The 19,072-nt window shown below is 43.8% G+C and overlaps 1 protein-coding gene across 1 annotated transcript; it reads right to left on the bottom strand.

Moving 5' to 3' along the window:
* Window positions 1-215: 215 nt before the first annotated feature.
* Window positions 216-18,708, bottom strand: LOC132621819 (uncharacterized protein At4g19900-like). Its single transcript, XM_060336265.1, has 4 exons — window positions 18,296-18,708; window positions 2,938-3,087; window positions 1,633-1,767; window positions 216-1,019 (listed from the first exon to the last, which is right to left on the bottom strand). Exons 1-4 carry the CDS (start codon window positions 18,613-18,615, stop codon window positions 788-790), a joined length of 837 nt encoding a protein of 278 aa, XP_060192248.1. The 5' UTR covers window positions 18,616-18,708; the 3' UTR covers window positions 216-787.
* Between the last annotated feature and the right edge of the window lie 364 nt (window positions 18,709-19,072).

Here is a 19,072-nt window from a genome sequence, read left to right as displayed (position 1 = left end):
GTTTTCAAAGTTTTAGAACAAGTGACTTGTTCTGGGACAAAATTCGCAATATTTAATTTCTGTTGAACCATACAACTGTAGTTTTAAACAGAGATTGTGATTCTCGAGCCACATCCTGAACTAAAACCGCCAATCCCCTTTTTGTTTTCGGATGAGGTGATGAATATTATTGGTAATCAGTACTTTACAATCTTAAACACAAAATTGGTCAAATTAGTCAGGAGTTACATTCTTTTGCAGCAAAAGTTAAGGATAGGGGTTTCCCCATTGTCCTACATCATACTCATTTCTTTTCAACACTCAACAGAGTTGGTCCTGAACCAATCTGAACAAAGGGCTAAGCAGATTCTATAATAGGTTTCCCTTTTTTGGGTATAAGAAATGTAATTAAAAAATGGGTTAAAGCTACATAATGTTTTAGTGCCTGATATTCATTCCTTTTATTTTTATAAAGAGCCTGATATTCATTCTTTTTACCACAATAACATTAATTGATAAGCCTTTTTTTTTCATTCACCTTGGATGAACTGAATGTGCACTCTAAGCAATCTATCAACATACTAATAACATGATAATGAAAGAAGTTATAATAGATAATAACACCATGATGACTGTAACTCTGTCAGTAATGAACTAATAGTCACAATAACTCCAGTTGTGACACTACCTTATCACGGCAAGAAAAGGTAGTGAGGGGAAGGCAGCAATATTAGTATGCATAAAAATCAAAAGTTCAAGTAGCAATGATAAATCTTTCACTAAAAATTTAAGCACTAGCATAATTGTTTTATACTTTTGACCTCAAGACTAAAAGGTAGTTAAGTCTGGTACCTGGTAATATTGCTATGGCTGATAGGAAAGAAAATATTCGAGGGTTGAAAATTGATCTCCTACCGGAGAGATTATCATTGACAGAAAAGTTACTAGCAACTCTTGTCAAAAGATCAGCTCCATTCCATCTCAATTGTTTGTCGTCATAAGATGCATGAAACTCCTTCAAACACTCCATTATAAAAGGACTGAAAAACAAAATACAAGAAAGTGAATATTGGCCATATGGTAGACAGAAGAGGATTACTTTACATTTATATACTTTTGCAAGGGAATACTTGTGCTCCTATCCTTTTCCCACAATAAATTTTAGCAAACATTTCTGTCAGATTTACAGGTAGTGCAATTAGACGTTATTGTTCTAAAATTGAATCCTCCGGTAGCATGTTCAGGCTGCTAAGAACAACCCAAACATTTTTTTAATAACAATGGTATCTTGATCAGCTTGCGTGCACCTCGACCAATCCACTGGATACCATGAAATCTCCCACCAGCAAGGAAAACCTGAATATTCTGTTCATCTACAGGCAGAAAGGTTTTTTCATGGGGAGGGGGTTGAGGGTAGTTGCATCAATCTTTATTCTATTAAAAGAATGTGTAATTTTATCCATATAAAGCAGTTTTTCCCTAATTCCCTCTATTTTCATAGTACCTGTTTCTTCCTCAGCGGGCCTCAATTTTAGGCATGGACATACTCACAGAGTACCAGAGAAAAGATGGATATTGCAAGTTCCAAGTACGCCAGAACTAGAACAGAGCACTTAAGAACTATACAAGAGGCCAAGATTGAGTTGTGAATACCTGTGCTTTCTAAAAGCCATTACAGCACCATTCAAAGTTTTTCCACGTAGATCATCCTCAAAAGCAATAGTATTATTAAGTGAAGACAATGAATTCAACACAATGATGTCTGAGTCGAGATAAATTCCACCATACCTGCAATAGAAAAGGCAAAAGAGAACATGAAAGTTTATTTATAACACTGGAACAACTAAGAATTTCACCAAAAGTTAAGTTGTCATATTACTGAAGTTAAAGCAATACTGCAGCAAATGGAATGGGCAAAGAGTTCATTACAAACATGAGACCACAGCTGTCATATGCCCCTTTAGTCAATCCTTCAATCTTTTTCTATAAGGTAAATAAATTCATTAATGTGATTCAGGAAAAAGCTTGTGACTTTCATGTTTCAGAATAAATAGGTACAACACACAAATTGCTAGATATACGGCCATCTGCAATATATTCAAAAACGATCATGATGCTAATTTCATAAGGTTCTTCGCTTTTGCCAAGGGATGTTGGTTCAACCCTCACCACAATCTATTTTCTCTATGGATAACTCGTGTAATTCAGCTATTGGCATAAATTGCTAAAACAAAACCCTCACTACGAGCAGCAAAATTCTGGGCAATCTGTGATCTCATATGTGATCTTAAAAAGAACCTTGCCATGCGCCATAGACACTACAGTAGGTTATCTATTAACATATACTAACAGACAAAAAAATTGTACATCTCAGAAAAAAACTAGATCCTTCATCAGTAGTCCTCTTAGGTTCTCACCATCATTTTTTATAAGGTATCTTCTCACCATCATCAATTCCATTTCTTAACTTCATGAACAACCTTTCTTGTGGCTTACTATCAGCTATATGAAAAAGAAAAGGAAAAAATAAAGTACGAGAAATTACAATCACAATGAAATAAACTTGAAAAATTGAAGATAATCTATTGCAACTCTTCCTTTTTTGACTAACTCCCAATCACATTCGTGAATGATGCTGGTTGTGGTAGTGAAGGACTTTCTTTCTGCTGTCAACAGCTTAATCTCGAAAAGATTATTGGGATCCTTTTTTATTATAAAAATAATTATTTATTGAAATAAATAGTCGGGATCTTAAGTACTGGCTCTTTATCTACTTTGCCTTACCTCGACCAAATGCTATACACAGGAAAAACCAGATTTTTTAACTCCGCTATGCCAATCAAGGTGGATGGTAATTTATTAGAATAGAAACTACAATGCATCATCAACATCTCGGTTAATTTCACAGTACACACAATTTAAATACAAGGAAAAGTATATATTTTCCATATAGCTTACTTGTATAGAGCTGCCAGCCTGACAAGTTCACTGTAATGTAAAGGATAATATTTTGTCTGCTTCCATTCATACCAGACAGAAGCAAACACATGTGTTGGTGTGTCTAGTAGGAGTTCATCAAGATTGGGCATCACAACAGCCACTTTGAAGCTGCGGAAAATAATCTATCATCAAAACCATCCCCAATAAACTTGCAAATGGAAGAATACAACACCATAGACATGCATGTATACGGTAAAAACCGGATATGAGTCAATCCGGAGAAACTATGGATCGGAGGAAGAAAAGGGCCGGGAGTTCGCAGGAGGGGCATCACACCTTTCTGGATAAGCGCTTTAATCGAAGCCGAGCAGAGGCGCCATTTGGCCCGGTCTCTATGCCACCGATGATCCGGGGACTCTTTCCGAGGGCTCATCACCGTTGATCCGGACAGCCGTTTGTCCGTGTATCCGTTGGTCCGTTATGACCGTTGCTGAAGCGCATCAGTGGTGTCACATCATAGTCGGCTACGAACTATGCGTGTGTCAGACGACGCCGTCAGTCTAATCCCACCAAATCCGTGCAGGGGCTGTCCTTTTTATTGCTATTTTATTAATTCATATTGTATGAGGCCCATGGGCTCACTGCTATAAATAGGGTATATTCTCCTCCCTTAGGGGGGTTGGCTCATCTTTTTACTTTCAAGAACATTTGTAACACAAAATACATATATACAAATCTTGCTCTCCAAATACAGATTCGGTCCATTACAAATCTTGTCATTTACGTTATATTTCTTCAATCAACTCGTTACATGTGCATATATCCGGTAGTTGCACCTGTCATTAGTCTATAAACAAGCATTCATATCATCTCTTTGTGATTCATATTGAGACTTAAACACGTATCCTATATCCACATATAAATTCAATTGGTTACCAAATTTGGGGTAAACAGTTTGGCGCCCACCGTGGGGCTATGATAATAGTTCTTAGTCTTGATTTTTATCGTATCCATCTAAATCGTAATGCTTCCACCCCCCGTTCGTCTCGTCAAAAGCGGGCCGATGGCTGACGTCGAACAATCTGGTCACGTTACTAACACCGAAATTGTGGCAGAAAATGAGGGAAGCGAACCACGGGGACTACCAAATCCTGCTGACCCGAACCGCGTTGACTCGAGGGAGGGCCTCAATCGACAAAACACCGTGGATCAAGAGAATGCCGCCCTACCGGCCACTGATCCTCTAAGAACACATAACTCTGTTACATTGTCTCGGACCCAAAGCCAGAGAGAACCGGAGGCACCGAATGATGGCATTAATTTGCGTTTGATTTTTGAGATGTTGCAAGAACAAAGAACAGCAATTGCCGAGCAAGGAATGGCGATTGCCCGGTTGCAGAGTGGACAAGAGGAAGCTGGGCCGGAAAAGGCTAAGGGTGCAGTGGTGTTATATCTCGTATTTTTGAACCCCGGAGTATCTGCTGGGGTGGGGCCCACACACCGAGATTTTTTTTGTAACATCTGAAAATTAATATGAATCACATATGTAAAGTTAAACACAACTCATGAAGTACCCTTGGGCCAAATCAAAGTGGAAGCACTCCAAACGAATATTTTTAAGAAAACGTTTTCGGGTGACCTGACTTTGAGGGGCAAAAACGGTATTATAAGTTTGGAAGTTGGAAAAATACCAAAAAATAGAAGTCGTATATAATTGAATTAGCTTTCCATCCATAGGTCGTGGGTTCCCAGGTGACGTCGGTACAAGGAGATATGAACGTTTTAAGGTCGAAAGGCCAGTGGGCTAGGCCCAACTCGGGACCAACCGAGTTGGCCCAAAAAAAATAAAATGAAAATTTAGGCCCAATGTTTAAGGGGTGGCCGGCCAAGTGAGGCCAAACCCATGGCTTTAATGAATATTTTCATGTGCTAATTAATTATAAATGGTCATTATCTAATAGAATTTTCAAGAAGCAAAGAAAGAAGAGAAAGGAGGAAAACAAAGAGCAAACATAAGAGCCATTTCGGGTTGGCCATAGAAAAATCACCCTCAAAAATCTTGACTCTAAAATTATTTTCTTGTTGAATTCCTACTAAATTAAGTGTCTTCTACAACTTGGTGTAGTTGTTTTGGAAGATTGAGCATTAGTTTCATCAATCTCACACTTTGGACAAGTGAAGAAGATTGGAGAAAAAGGTAAGAATTCATCCCTATTTATTGTGTTATGAAGTCTTGTTTGTGTTGTAGTATGTGGGAATTAGTTGATTGTATGGAAAAATGGAAGATTTCAAAGTGGGTATGGAATATAGTGTATGGCCGTGTGTGTATATACATTGTATGCTTATGGTGAATTGAATTTATGTTGTATTCTAGTTGTGTGTATGATGGAATTCACATTGAGAATGAAAGTTGAATGAATTTGATGGAAGTTGGAAAAATGGAATGTAGAAGTTTATGTCGTTTTAGTACGATTTTATGACATTATGAAAATGAAGTTGTTAGGGTGCAAATTATGATGGTTATTGATGAACTTGGAAGATGGAATCATGTTATGAATATGTATGCCAAAGGTTAGAAGTTTTGAATGAATTATGACTTTAGTGGAAAGTTGTATATTTTGTATATCGTATGAATATTCTGTGGAAATGATATGAAATGCTTCAAAATTATATTGTGATGATCTAAACTAATGGTGAATGTGAAACCATTGAGATTAGTTCGGAAATTGAAGTTGAAATGAAGGTTATGACATTACGTTGCAAAGATAACTAGTTAAGTTATATTGTGTTTATAGTGATTGTTGTTGTTGTTGATGTTGTTGTTGGGTTGTTGTGGATTGTTTTGGCCGAGTTGAATTCTCGGGGATGCTATATGTATAGGGGAAATGCTGCCCAAATTTCTGTAGAAAAGTGTTGATTTGAGATTTAAGCCTAAAGCCTTATGGTTAACATTTGGTAAATGTGACCATTTGCAGATTTTGGACGAAACGGGTAATGAACTTGGAAAGGCGTAAAGAGCATAAAAGGTATGTAAAGCTATCCCGACTCTTATTTTGGCATGTCCTAGGTGTACTAGGATTGGATTTGAACCTCGGAAGACATTCTGTCCATCGGAATTCGCATTTGAAAATACTCCTTTTTCGTTCAATAGAATTGAACCCTTTAAGTAAGCTTTATTGAAAAATTATGCAAATTTCTCCAAACTGTCTAGAAAGTTATGGAATATCCCTAAGACCTCTGTAGGTGACCCCATAAGCTTAATATACGTAATTTGAGCCCGCCGCTTTGTTTGTCCCGAGGTGGGCCCACTATTTCCGATTTTACCCTTATGATAATTTGTGACTTGATTTCAAGCGATTTTCAAGGAAACGACCTAACTACTTTTCCAACTACTAATGATACTTATTCTAAATACTTTATTGAGTCCATGTAAAGATACGATATGTTGGGTTGCATTTAGTCTACCACCATTCCCGCTTAGCCTCTATTTGTACTATTGCCTTATTTTCGAACAATAAAAAATGAAAAGTTTTAACTATCCTTTCAACTACTAAGGAAAATTGTTTTAGTGATTCCCTCGAGGTTGGTAAGCTATTTTGGAATATGAAAATGATTTCAGGAGGATTATTCTTCCGTAACTCATTATGATATATGACATACACTTACTATGATTCTGTCCGACCTCATCGATTTGATTTGTCCTTCGATATGCCTCATTGAGTCTCTGGGAATCTATGATATTTTTATTGCATTTAGTTTCTCACTACTCCATTCGTAGATGCCTCAATGTTTCCCACACTAAGCCCGGGCCAGGATATGTTGTCAAGCGTATTCCACTGCATTGTTCGCCGTGCCTCGATGTGAGGGGGCAGGTATATATGTACATGGGTTTTGGAGTATGCTGTGCCATGTACACACATTCTGATATGCTATGATCTGATATGGCCATCTGATATGATATGTTATGTTACGGGGTTATCCCCTACTCTGTTCCGTATGTATGGTGGCACCAGCGTCGGGGGGTGGCCACGTTCTGTTTGTCGAGCCCCTTGGCAGGGGCCGGATATGATATGATATATGTTTCTGAACACACTCCTCATGTTTTGAAAATATGCATTTGATACTTCGGATGTCACACTCACTCCTCTGTAAGTTCTGTTTCGGCTATGATCTTGTTCCGTAATGGGACCAGGTACGACATATGTTTTTAGTGAATAGTATTGATGCTATATGATCAGCATTTTGCTAATCTGGATATTCAGTTCATTTTCTGTATCTTCTGCTTCGATTATGACTTTGTTTACTACGTTATGTGCTTTACATACTCAGTACATATTTCGTACTGACCCCCTTTCTTCGGGGGCTGCGTTTTCATGTCGCGCAGGTACAGAAGACAGATTTGTTGACCGCCTGCCTAGGACATCTATTCTGCTATGTTGGGAGCGCTCTTTTTTCCAGAGCCTATATGTTGGTATAGTCTGTCGCTATTATATATATATATATGATATTCAGGGGTTTGACGGGGCCTTTTCCCGTCTTATGATTCTGTTATGATCTGTAGAGGTCTGTAGACATACTTGTGTGGGTTCTGTATGTGTTTTGATATGATATGATCTGTGACAGCCTCATCGGCGTCCATGTACTATGTCGGTTCATTCATGATAATTACTAACGCTAATTGACTTTTACATTTGAACATATTCTGCTTATATGTTAGTTTGGGTTACTGGGTACGTTTGGGTGTCCAGCACGGACACTAGTCGCGGCCTACGGAGTTGGGTCGTGACAAGTGGAAATCGGAAGGAACGAGCCATGGACGGTCGAGAGTAATGATTCTGGAGCCGGTTCCTCCACCGAGGTTCTGAAGATGCTCGAAACTTTGGCGAAACGAGTGGATTCCACCGAAAAGAGGGTCGAGACGTACAACTCTCGGGTGGATCAGATACCGGGGGCTCCACCTTTGCTAAAAGGGCCAAACTCAAAAAGGTATATTCAAAGGCCTTTTCCTCCGAGTGCGGCCCCCAAGTTGATCCCGAAGAGATTCAAGATGCCGGATATTCAGAAATACGACGGCACCACGGACCCGCATGAGCACGTGACCTCACACACCTGTGCTATAAAGGGCAATGATATGGAAGAAGATGAGATAGAGTCGGTATTGTTGAAAAAATTTGGAGAGACTCTATCGAAGGGGGCATTGACGTGGTACGACCATCTACCCCAGCATTCGATCACTTCTTTTGAAATGCTCGCCGACGCCGTCGTAAAAGCCCATGTCGGTGCCATAAAGGTGCAGGCCCATAAGGCTGATATTTTCCGGATAACCCAAAGGGACGACGAGCTATTGCGGGAGTTCGACACCCGGTTCCAGAGGGAACGGATGGAACTCCCCCCGGTGCCAGAAGAGTGGGCCGCGCAGGCTTTCACAAAGGGACTCAACATGCTAAGTTCGGTGGCTTCGGCCAAATTGAAAGAAAGTTTGCTAGAATACGAGGCCGTAACAGGGGCCGACGTCCACAATCGGTATGAATCGAAGATTCGGGTGGAGGACGATCAATTCGAGCTCTCTCCGGTAAGGATCAAAGTAAATAGAGGTTTCGAGGCACCAAGGAAGGGATACGAAACGAAGTCCGAATTATCGAAAGAGAGGTTTCGGTCATATCCCCATTCGGAGAGACAAAATTTCAGATCGGAAAAATTAATCGAGAGTCCAAGTCATTTCTCTGGACGGGGCAGCAAGCTGGTTGAACGCCCGTCGAACATCGGGGACTCTCCTTTAGGAGCGATGCCGGAAGTTCCGCCAGTAATAAAGTTCCGCCAAAAATTTCGGAGTACAACTTCAACGTTAGTACTTCGGGACTTGTCTCGGCAATTGGACGTGTCCTCGATGTAAGATGGCCCAAACCATTGAGGTCGGACCCGGGTCAGCGGGATCCGAGTGTAGTGTGTGAATATCACGAAACCCACGGTCATAGAATCGAAGATTGCCGCCAATTGAGAGAGGAGGTAGCCCGGTTATTGAAAAATGGTCACCTCCGAGATCTGCTGAGCGAGCAGGCCAAAAATCATTATAAGGAAAGGGAATCTTATCAAAGGCCCGAACCTGTCGAACCCCAACAGACGATCAACATGATAGTGGGGGGCATTGACGCCCCTCGAGGTCCGGTAATGAAGCGGAAGAAGATTTCTATTGTTCGTGAAAAGCGCACTCGAGATCATTCGGCCGAGGGATCTATCTTCTTTAATGACGAAGACGCGGAGGGCATCATCCAACCCCACAATGATGCATTGGTAATTTCTATACTTGTCTTTAAAACTAAGGTCAAACATATTTTTGTTAACCCAGGTAGCTCGGCCAATATCATCCGATGGAGAGTGGTTGAACAGCTGGGACTGCTCGGTCAGATCGTACCAGTGGCCCGAGTATTAAGCGGGTTCAATATGGCAAGTGAAACCACGAAGGGGGAGATCTCACTGCCCGTAAATGTGGGTGGCACCCTTCAGCAAACGGTGTTCTATGTGATCGCGGGGGACATGAAATATAATGCACTATTGGGCAGACCTTAGATACATAGCATGAGGGCAGTGCCTTCAACACTACATCAGCTATTGAAGTTCCCCACGCCGGAGGGGGTGAAAACCATCCGAGGCGAGCAGCCCGCAGCAAGGGAAATGTTCGCAGTAGAGGAAGTGTCACCTCGGCCCAAGGAGCCGGAAGAGAAAGATGCAACCGGAGAAAAAGTTCCCAAATAGCAATCAAAGTGCGCCGGGTTGAACCCGGTACATGAAGAGGAAGATTACGAGGTACCCAGATCGTTCGTCATGCCAGATGACTCGGATGCGACCTAGTCAACTGTGGAGGAACTAGAGCAGGTCATCCTGTTCGATTATCTTCCGGACAGAAAAGTATACCTGGGCACGGGGCTCACCCCGGAGCTCAGGCGCCAATTAATTGAGTTTCTCCGTACTAACGCCGATTGCTTTGCATGGACGCATATAGATATGACAGGTATATCACCAGAAATAGCAACTCACAAGCTCAGCCTGGACAGAAAGTTTACCCCGGTGAAGCAAAAAAGAAGGCCCACGGCAGAGGCTAAACACACATTCGTGAAGGACGAGGTAACAAAACTTTTGAAAATAGGCTCCATCCGGGAAGTGAAATACCCGGAGTGGCTAGCCAACGTTGTGGTAGTGCCCAAAAAAGGTAACAAAATTCGAATGTATGTTGATTTCAAAGATTTAAACAAGGCATGTCCGAAGGACTCATTTCCGTTGCCTCACATCGATAGAATGATCAATGCAACGGCCGGACATGAGATGTTGAGTTTTCTCGACGCTTACTCCGGGTATAACCAGATCCGGATGCACCCGGAGGATCAAGAAAAAACATCCTTCATCACCCGATATTGGACCTATTGTTATAATGTCATGCCTTTCGGATTAAAAAATGCCGGTGCAACTTACCAACGCCTCGTTAATGAAATGTTCGAAGAACAAATAGGGAAAACAATGGAAGTTTACGTTGACGATATGGTTGTTAAGTCCCTAGAAATAGAGGACCATTTAAAGCATTTGCAGGAAACCTTTGATGTGCTTCGCAAGTACAACATGAAGCTCAACCCGGAGAAGTGTGTCTTCGGAGTAAGATTCGACAGATTCCTGGGTTTCATGGTGTCAAACTAAGGGATCGAAATCAACCCGGACAAGATCAAGGCCATCGAGGATATCGAGGTGGTGAACAACATAAAAGGGGTTCAGAAACTCACCGGGAGAATCGCACCACTAAGTCACTTCATATCAAGATCCTCGGACAGGAGTCACCGGTTCTTCTCTTTGCTCAGGAAGAAGAACGATTTTGTTTGGACACCAGAGTGCCAAGAAGCTCTACAGGATTTGAAGAAATACTTGTCTAGCCCCCCGCTACTACACACACCGAAGGCGGGCGAGACACTATTCCTGTACCTAGCTGTCTCCAAAGTGGCGGTAAGCGGCTTTTTGGTCCGAGAAGAATCAGGTACGCAATTCTCTATCTATTATGTAAGTAGAACATTGGGGGACGCGGAGACCCGTTACCCCCATTTGGAAAAGTTGGCATTAGCGCTGTTGAGTGCCTCCAGAAAACTTAAACCTTATTTTCAAAGTCATCCCATATGTGTAGTAACTACTTACCCTTTAAAAAACATCATGCATAAACCGGAGTTGTCGGGTAGGCTAACAAAGTGGGTTGTAGAGATTAGCGGTTACGACCTCGAATACAGACCTCGAACGACCATCAAATCCCAAATCTTGGCCGATTTTGTGGCAGATTTTGCCCCAACTATGGTCCCCGAGGTCGAAAAAGAATTCCTACTGACCTCAGGGAAGGCCACGGGCATTTGGCCTCTGTCTACGGACGGGGCCTCGAACCTTAGAGGTTTCGGGCTTGGTATTGTCCTTAGGGCCCCGGCCGGGGATGTCATTCGACAGTCCGTCAAAACTACCAAATTGACTAACAATGAAGCCGAGTATGAGGCTATGATTGCAGATTTGGAATTGGCTCGAAGCATGGGGGCAGAAACTATCGAGGCAAAGTGCGACTCATTTTTTGTCGCAAACCAGGTGAATGACACGTTCGAAGTCAAGGACGAACGGGTGCAGAGGTACCTCGAAAAAACCCAAGTGGTGCTTCACCAATTTAAAAAATGGACCATGCAGCACATACCGAGAGAACAGAACAGCGAGGCCGATGCATTAGCAAATTTGGGATCTGCGGTCGAAGGGGACGAAGTCAACCCCGGGTCAACGGTGCTACTATCAAAAACGGCCATAGAGAGCGGACACACCGAAATATACTCAACAGGTTTGACTTGGGATTGGCGCAACAAATACATTAACTACTTGCGCGATGATAAGCTCCCAAGTTACCCGAAGGAGTCGCATTCGTTACGAACCAATGCTGCCCGTTTTTGCTTAGCGGACGGCCAATTATACCGACGCTCTTTTCACGGACCCTTGGCTAAATGCTTGGGCCCCGGGGAAACGAAGTATGTGATGAGAGAAGTACATGGAGGAACCTGTGGCAATCACTCTGGCGCAGAAGCTCTGGTCCGAAAGCTTATCAGGGCCGGATATTACTGGAATCAGATGGACGGAGACACAAGAAACTTTGTCCGAAAATGTGACGGGTGTCAGAGACATGCCCCAATGGTTCACTAGCCTGGGGAGTTGCTGCATTCGGTGGTCTTACCATGGCCGTTCATGAAGTGGGGAATGGACATCGTGGGTCTGTTACCCTGGGCACCAGGTAAGGCACGTTTTATCTTATTTATGACTGACTATTTTTCTAAGTGGGTTGAAGCACAGGCCTTTGAAAAAATCAGAGAAAAGAAGGTTATCGACTTCATATGGGATCACATTGTCTGCCGTTTTAGCATTCCCGCCGAGATAACTTGTGATAATAGTCCTCAGTTCGTGGGTAGCAAGGTCAACAGTTTTCTCGAGGGATTGAAGATCAAGAAAATTGTGTCGACCCTATATCACCCATGTGCAAACGGACAAGTAGAATCCACAAACAAAACAATAATCCAAAACCTAAGGAAAAGGCTAGAAGCGTCGAAGCACCATTGGAGGGAAGTATTACCGGAAGTACTATGGGCTTACCGAACCACGGCCAAGTTTAGCACGGGCGAGACCCCTTTCTCATTGGTATACGGGGCCGAAGCCCTTATCCCCGTTGAAGTTGGCGAACCGACCCTCCGGTTCAGGTATACTACCGAGGAATTAAACGGGGAGGCCATGGCCATAAGACTCGACCTCACAGATGAGATGCGTGAAAACGCATTGGTCCGAATTGCAGCCCAAAAACAGAGAATGGAAAGATACTACAATCGGAGAGCCAACTTTCGGCATTTTTGAGTTGGGGACTTGGTGCTTCGAAAAGTCACCTTACATACAAAGAACCCCAACGAGGGAAAGCTAGGACCGAACTGGGAAGGACCGTACAAGGTAATCGGTGTAACGGGCAAAGGATCATACCAGCTGGAGTCCATGGATGGGCAATGCCTGCGCAACAACTGGAACATAGCCCATCTAAAAAGATACTACTGCTAAGGTATGATCTTCCCATATACTTTTTATTAACCGTATTTTTCTTTTGCAGGAAATCAAGGACAGCATAAAACTAGAATCTAGGACAGAAAGCACGTGTTGCACTCTTTTCCTTAGTGCGGTTTTGTCCCAAAATGGGTTTTCCGACGAGGTTTTTAATGAGGCAACAAGTACAACGTGCTACGCAACAAAGATAAAGGGCCAGCACTCGGACACCCGAGGTCACACCTTCCGAGTGGGGGCTTGATAACACTCACCCGACCTCGAAGCTCGGATAAGTGTTTGGGGGGCACAGTACCCACATCGAAGCATGTCACGATAAAGAGAAACAAAGAAGCTCAGCATTTGCCGCGGCAAAAACAAAGGCTGGCCACCGGCCATCGCCTTCGATGTAAGGACGAAACGATAATAATGAATCGTGTCCCATTCAGAATTTGCCACGGCAAAAACAAAGGCTGGCCACCGGCCATCACCTTCGATGTAAGGACCAAAAGATCATAATGAATCGTGTCCCACATAGTGTTTGCTACGGCAAAGATACAAGAAATGAAAATTCTCATATGTACAAACACTTGCAATACAGAAACCATTGCAATGGTCGTATTTCGGCATTGTTCAATTTATACGCCCTACACCAGGCACTATGGTCGAAATTCGACAAATCCAACGAGATCATTGCGAACCGGCCACGAAAAATGCCGGTCCTAAAGAAGCGCCTATCATGGGCACGGAAAGATCCGAAGTCACAAAACATTTGGTAAGTCCTACGGGCAAAATTAATCAACGACTACGGATCATCTTGTCCGAAAAACGGACCAATAATTCAAGGCAAAATAAAAACAAGCACTCAAATGAAGAAACAGGAAAAGTGCAACTTTCATATATACAAAAGATACTTTTACAAAGAATAATTTTACATCAAAAGTCAAAAGGCCAGCAAAGGCAAAAAGCAAAAGCCAAGTAAAAATCCTATGCTACTCGGCATGACTGGAGGCAGAATGATCGGACTCGGTTCGTTCGGAATCATCTGAGTCAGACCCGAGGGCATGGTTTGCCTCCTCCTCCATCTCTTTGGCCTGGTTTATCAGGGCCGGAAGATTGGAGAATCCATGCTCGGCTTCTTCGAGGGTGAACTGCCGAGACTTCCACTTCTCGTACTCGGCGACAATGGCAGTATGAGCCTCGGCCGCCTCCACGCCTTTCCAGGCTTCTTCCAAATCAGCCTCGACTTTAGCCAACTTAGTCTCCAGCTCGGCCCGGTTTGCCACAGCAATATTCCTCATGTGAACAGCAGCTTCTAGCTCGGCCTTAAGAACATCGTTGGCGCTCACCGCCTCCTCCAGCTCGGCTTTTAAGCCCTCACATATCCGAGACCGCTCCTCGGATTTCTTTTCGAAAACTCTCATGCGTTCTTTGTACAGAGCGGTGTCGGATTCCAGTAGCCGGTTCCTCTCGGCTAGGCCCGTTGCATCGGCCTTCACCAAATCCAGTTCCCCCCGGAGTTGGGATACGGTGGTCTCCAGCTCGTCCAGTCTCGACGAAAATTGGGATTTGTCTCGGCTAAGGCCAATCTTGTCAGCCTCGAGGCTTCGATTATAATCGGTCATGGAGGCCAATTCACTCTTCAAGCCACGATTTTCGTCCTTGGCCGCGTCGAGCTCGGGACGAAGGTTGGTAAGAACAGCCGTCCGACCCAACACTTCCTCTTTCTCTCGGAGGAGATGCTTATATTTCTCCGTTTCTCGGCCTTGGGCATCTAGTTGGCCTCGAAGATCGTCCATCTCGTGTTGGGCACGGATGAAGGCCTCGTTGACCAGTACCACACTCTGCAAGAAAAACAAACATGAAGAATCAAACAAAGTGAGCATAAAGTCTACCGATATACAAGGGTGGCTGAGGGTCTTACCCGGTTGCCCGTGTGTATGCCTTCGTTCATAAGGCACTGCCAGGTGACCCCGGTCATTTTACGCTTGTCCGAGTCGGAGACAAGAGGCCGCAAATAGCTTGCTACTCCCACCGGGCACGATATAAAGCCGCAATCCTCGGGGACGGTGATTACGGCCGATATGGTTCTTCTTGGTTCTACGCTCGGGGCTGGGAAGATGGTCACCAGGTTATCTCTAGAACCAGATTCTGATTGTCGATTAGCCGACCTCGTGACCCGAGGAATTGGAAGATGGCCGAAACCCGCAGCTTCACCGGTAGCAGGAGGAGTGGTTGAAAGCATATCTTCAAAATCTTCAACCCTCGGAGCCAGGGTAGATAAACTTGGCATAACTCAATGTTTCTGGCAAAGACCGGGGGATCCGCAATAGAAACAGGTTCTTGGTCGGGAGACGGATGAGCGTGAAAGGGGGCTTCGGTCTCCGGAACTGGGGCAGTCCTTTGATCAGCTGCAGTGACAGTCGTTTCCCCGGGTCCCTTTATCCTCTGCAGGGGAGTATCTTCCGAAGAAGTTTCACCTGAAATGTTGACAAAGTCAACCGACCGAAGAGGAGCCGGGGAAAGGATTTCTTCTGCACCTGAAGGAAGAACGGGAATCAAGAGACCTTCGTTGATAGAAGGCAAAGGCGGAACGGAGGCAGTCTCCTCGGGTACTGGAGCCGTTGACGGAGCCAAGTCGACCCTCCGAACTATGATGTCGGGCTCCGCTTCTTCTCTCGGGGGCCGGGAAACACTTCTTGCCTTCTTTCGTTTGGACGGTTGCCCCTTTTCGGAGGGCCGTTTCCTTTTTGCAGCTTTGGCAAGAACACGGGAAGAACCCTCCGTGTTGAACGCGGACGCCGGTGCAGGGGAAGCGACCCCCGACTCCGATCTGTATGCCACCGAGCCATTCGGCAAACCTGAATGACAAAGACATAGGCAGGATTGAGAAAACTGACGACCACGAATGGCTAAAGATGCAGCAAAAACAAAGGAAAGCCAAACGTTACCATGATTTTGAGCGATCCATCGACCGCGTGACAAATGGGCCCATGTCCGGTCCTCATAGGGAAGCTGGCTGAGGAGTGTCGTGACCCATTCACTCAGATTGCGAATAACCGGGGGAACAAATCCGTTTGCTACAAAAAAAAAAAAAAAAAAGGGCAATGAGAAAACAATACCAAAAGCCGCTGAACAAGTAAGAACGATTGCTCAAAGGATTGAACTTATGATTGTCGTTCCATTTCTCCGGAAAAGGTAGATGGGCGGCCGGGACTATATCCTCGATTTTTATCCGGACGTAGCGTTCTAGTCATTCCCTGTCCCGGTCTTCGTCCACCTTCGAGAAGAACGGGTTCCGGCTGTGCTTGGTTAGTTTTATGACACCGCCCCGGAATATTCTCGTAGAATACAGGCATATTAGGTGGCCCAGTGAGAATTCCTTCTCAGCTCTGTTGGCCAGCAGCCGAAGGCAAGCAACGACCCTCCAAACGATTGGGCCGATCTGTGCCAAAGTCACGCCATAGGTCCGGCACATATCCAGTATGACCGGATCAATCGAGGGGTCGAGTTTAAGGGTAAAGGGATAAGTGTACACGTACAAGAACCCTTCCCGGTGGTCGATAATGGATTCGTCCGGCCCGGGTGCAAAAACCCTTACCGGGCGTGTGTTCCACCCACAGTCTGGCCGGACTATGTCAAGCTTATCCTCGGTTATGGAGGAAGGATATCACCTCACGTCGTATTCCCGGTCTGAGACGGCAGAGGGCTTTTCCGCCTCAAGGTCTTTATTGAAGTTAAATTTGGCCGGTATAATATCCGAGGCCGTAGTCTCGGGGTTACTCTTTTGTTTAGCCGGAGACACAGCCTCGGCCCCCGGGGATGAAACCGAGGGAATTTTGGGAGAAGTGGTTTTAGACATGTTGAAGGAATAAAGGGAAGAGGATTTCGGAAAATAATGCAAAGGGAACGAAGGAAATGGTGATTTGAAAAGCAACTGAAGCAAAAAGCAGTGGGCGAGAATGGTGACAAAATTAATCCCCCTTTCACGTAAAAATAAGCGAAGATTTGGCAACAGATTTGCTGAAGAAAGGATGAAGATAGAACGCAGAGGAGAGAAGAAATGAAAGAGCAGATCGTAAAAATGAAAAAATGAGGAAATGAGGGGCTTTATATAGGCATAAGGAGGGAAATGGTTATCGAGGATCGCCACATGTCCCATCATTAATGCGAAGCGACCCGAAACGACGTGCAAAAGGCGGTTGACAGGAGCGGACCATCCGGAGCAGGACACGTGGCCGGCAAAGGGGAAGACGTGACGCAACTATTCTCGCAAAAATAAGGAGATAAGGATAGGCCATCCGGGCGGTCGGTTGTATGATTCATTCACTTCCCGTTACTCCGATGGATCGTTGGTCCGGGAAGTGTGGGGGCTATCTGTATACGGTAAAAACCGGATATGAGTCAATCCGGAGAAACTATGGATCGGAGGAAGAAAAGGGTCGGGAGTTCGCAGGAGGGGCATCACACCTTTCCGGATAAGCGCTTTAATCGAAGCCGAGCAGAGGCGCCATTTGGCCAGGTCTCTATGCCACCGATGATTCGGGGACTCTTTCCGAGGGTTCATCACCGTTGATCCGGACAGCCGTTTGTCCGTGTATCCGTTGGTCCGTTATGACCGTTGCTGAAGCGCATCAGTGGTGTCACATCATGATCGGCTACCAACTATGCGTGTGTCAGATGGCGCCGTCAGTCTAATCCCACCAAATCCGTGCAGGGGCTGTCCCTTTTATTGCTATTTTATTAATTCATATTGTATGAGGCCCATGGGCTAACTGCTATAAATAGGGTATATCCTCCTCCCTTAGGGGGGTTGGCTCATCTTTTTACTTTCAAGAACATTTGTAACACAAAATACATATATACAAATCTTGCTCTCCAAATACAGATTCGGTCCATTGCAAATCTTGTCATTTACGTTATATTTCTTCAATCAACTCGTTACATGTGCATATATCCGGTATTTGCACCTGTCATTCGTCTATAAACAAGCATTCATATCATCTCTTTGTGATTCATATCATCTCTTTGTGATTCATATTGAGACTCAAGCACGTATCCTATATCCACATATAAATTCAATTGGTTACCAAATTCGGGGTAAACAATGCACACAAGCATATATACAAAATGAAGAACTTGAGATTATCTTCTTTCAATAAGAACTTAAAGACTTCTTGGAAGCACTATACATACGCTCTTCGTGAGGCAAATACAGATAACTTTAGATGAAGATATAAGTCAAACAAACAACAAGATAACAAATAGTATAAAGAACTGAAGGCAGAAAGAATCAGGAGTTTACCCATCCTTGACAAAATCACTAAAGAAGTTAAGTTCAATTGTCTCAGAGAAAACCACCACACAAGCATCCCGGTGATGATTGAGCACACTCTCAAGTCCCCTCTGATACCGAGTGGTAAACATCCATGCTGGAGAATTCCAGACCATGAAAACTCTCATAGTACATTTTGCTTTCCTGAAAAATGAATCCATAAAATTAGCAAAAGACAACCTCGGTTGCAGCCCCGGAAAGTAACCCCATCTCTTTCCATCAGCAAAGACTTTCTCAGAAACTTCACCTCTTGCATTGTCATCCACAACTTTCATATCACCATTCCTCATCCCTTCCTTACTCCTAGTTGCTGAATCTTCATCACTATCATGAACAACTCTTTTTCCAATTCTAACATTATCGTTTAACGTTCTACGCTTTGCTCTTTTAGAATTCACTAATGATTCACATACGGATTCAAGAACAAGTTTTAAGGCTAGAAAAAATCCTATTTTTTTGGAAAGAAGGGTAGAAATCCCTAGAATTGGTTAAAGTTCTAAACATTGTTATTAATAACCATTTTAGTGTGATTGTTGAACTTGGAAGGAATCTGATTTCTAGCCTATAGTGGGATTAGAGCTATTTCTCTTTTAAAAATCTTTTTGACTATGAAGGTGATTTGTATGTCTCTTTTTTAACATCTCTTTCGAACTATTTTTGTGAACTCTTTGGTTGTGGTTTATGTGCGTGGTTGTGGTTTATGTGCGTGAGGGACAAGCCCACATTAAATCTTGTTTGTACTATATC

This window comes from Lycium barbarum, chromosome 12 (genome assembly GCF_019175385.1).
Source record: "Lycium barbarum isolate Lr01 chromosome 12, ASM1917538v2, whole genome shotgun sequence".
Taxonomy (NCBI): Eukaryota; Viridiplantae; Streptophyta; class Magnoliopsida; order Solanales; family Solanaceae; genus Lycium; species Lycium barbarum.
This window is presented reverse-complemented; position numbering and strand designations above follow the sequence as displayed.